The sequence below is a fragment of the Oncorhynchus nerka genome, unplaced genomic scaffold (genome assembly GCF_034236695.1).
Source record: "Oncorhynchus nerka isolate Pitt River unplaced genomic scaffold, Oner_Uvic_2.0 unplaced_scaffold_1835, whole genome shotgun sequence".
Taxonomy (NCBI): domain Eukaryota; kingdom Metazoa; phylum Chordata; class Actinopteri; order Salmoniformes; family Salmonidae; genus Oncorhynchus; species Oncorhynchus nerka.
The window spans coordinates 32256-33225 of NW_027039519.1; the positions used below are offsets into that span (position 1 = coordinate 32256).

General features: G+C 39.8%; 1 protein-coding gene across 1 annotated transcript in view; it reads right to left on the bottom strand.

Annotated features, from left to right (window-relative positions):
- The window catches only part of LOC135567781 (dysbindin-A-like), a 20681-nt gene extending 19983 nt beyond the window's left edge, over window positions 1-698 (bottom strand). Inside the window, exon 1 of the mRNA XM_065015003.1 lies at window positions 394-698. Coding sequence (XP_064871075.1) covers window positions 394-449 — 56 coding nt within the window. The 5' untranslated portion in view covers window positions 450-698. The remainder of the gene's footprint in view (window positions 1-393) is intronic.
- Between the last annotated feature and the right edge of the window lie 272 nt (window positions 699-970).

Here is a 970-nt window from a genome sequence, read left to right on the forward strand (position 1 = left end):
ATCAGGTTCCAGTCCAGAATGTCTCTCTCACTTCCATCACATGATGGTCAGCTGAATGTAATCAACTTAGTTAGCTGTAGTTAGCTAACTGTATCAATAAGCTTTGGCAGCATCTAAATTCATGGTTTTCATTTACTGCCAGCCTGGGTGTGTTTTGTGTTTAGTATTAGCTAGTTAGGCGAAACTTGTTCGGTGGTTTCGTCCCACACAGTTACATCCAGCTAGATAGATAGAGCCTTTCAGCCATGCTGGCAAAGAGGGAGAAGAAACTAGCTAGCTAATTAACGTAGATGGTTTTTAAAATTGCTAATACAGAAATGTCAGAACAGGCAGGGTCACAAGACATAGGGCCATGAATGAGGCATTAGCTATAAAAGTAGCTTTAATACAAACCCCGTTGTGAAATCTTGCTGCACCGTCTGCAACCTTTCTTTGAAATTCTCAAACATCTTCCTGGTTTCTTCCAAGCTGCAAATGCGTTTTTTTTTTCTCTTCGCATTAACTGTATTAGCTAGCTTCTTTGTGAATATTCCTCAAGTTCCATGTCAAGCTACGGGTCAATGTTCAGATTGTATACTTCTATAAGTAGCTAAAGTCTGATAGATGCTTGTTGTTTGGTCTTTGCTCAGCTGTTTTCCAGTCGCAGTCAAGTGTCAACATGCAGTGGGGTTGTTGAGTATAATCAGGGTTGCGCAGCTATGCGCAGCCGACATTCTTTCACATAGAACACAGGAAGCCATTCATTAGGTACATCAAAATGTTACAATAACACATTTCTGAATATTTTGAGGATAAAATGATTGTGAGTTTGCATGAATATTTGTGTGTGTAGGGTAGCTTCTAAAAGCGGTTTTATATGAATGAACAGGTAACATGGTTAGAATGAACAATCCGGTAGGTGGCGACAAAAAACCTTGATTACGTCTGCGTGTTTACACTGATTGGTTGTTGAGAAGTTCGTTGAATGAAG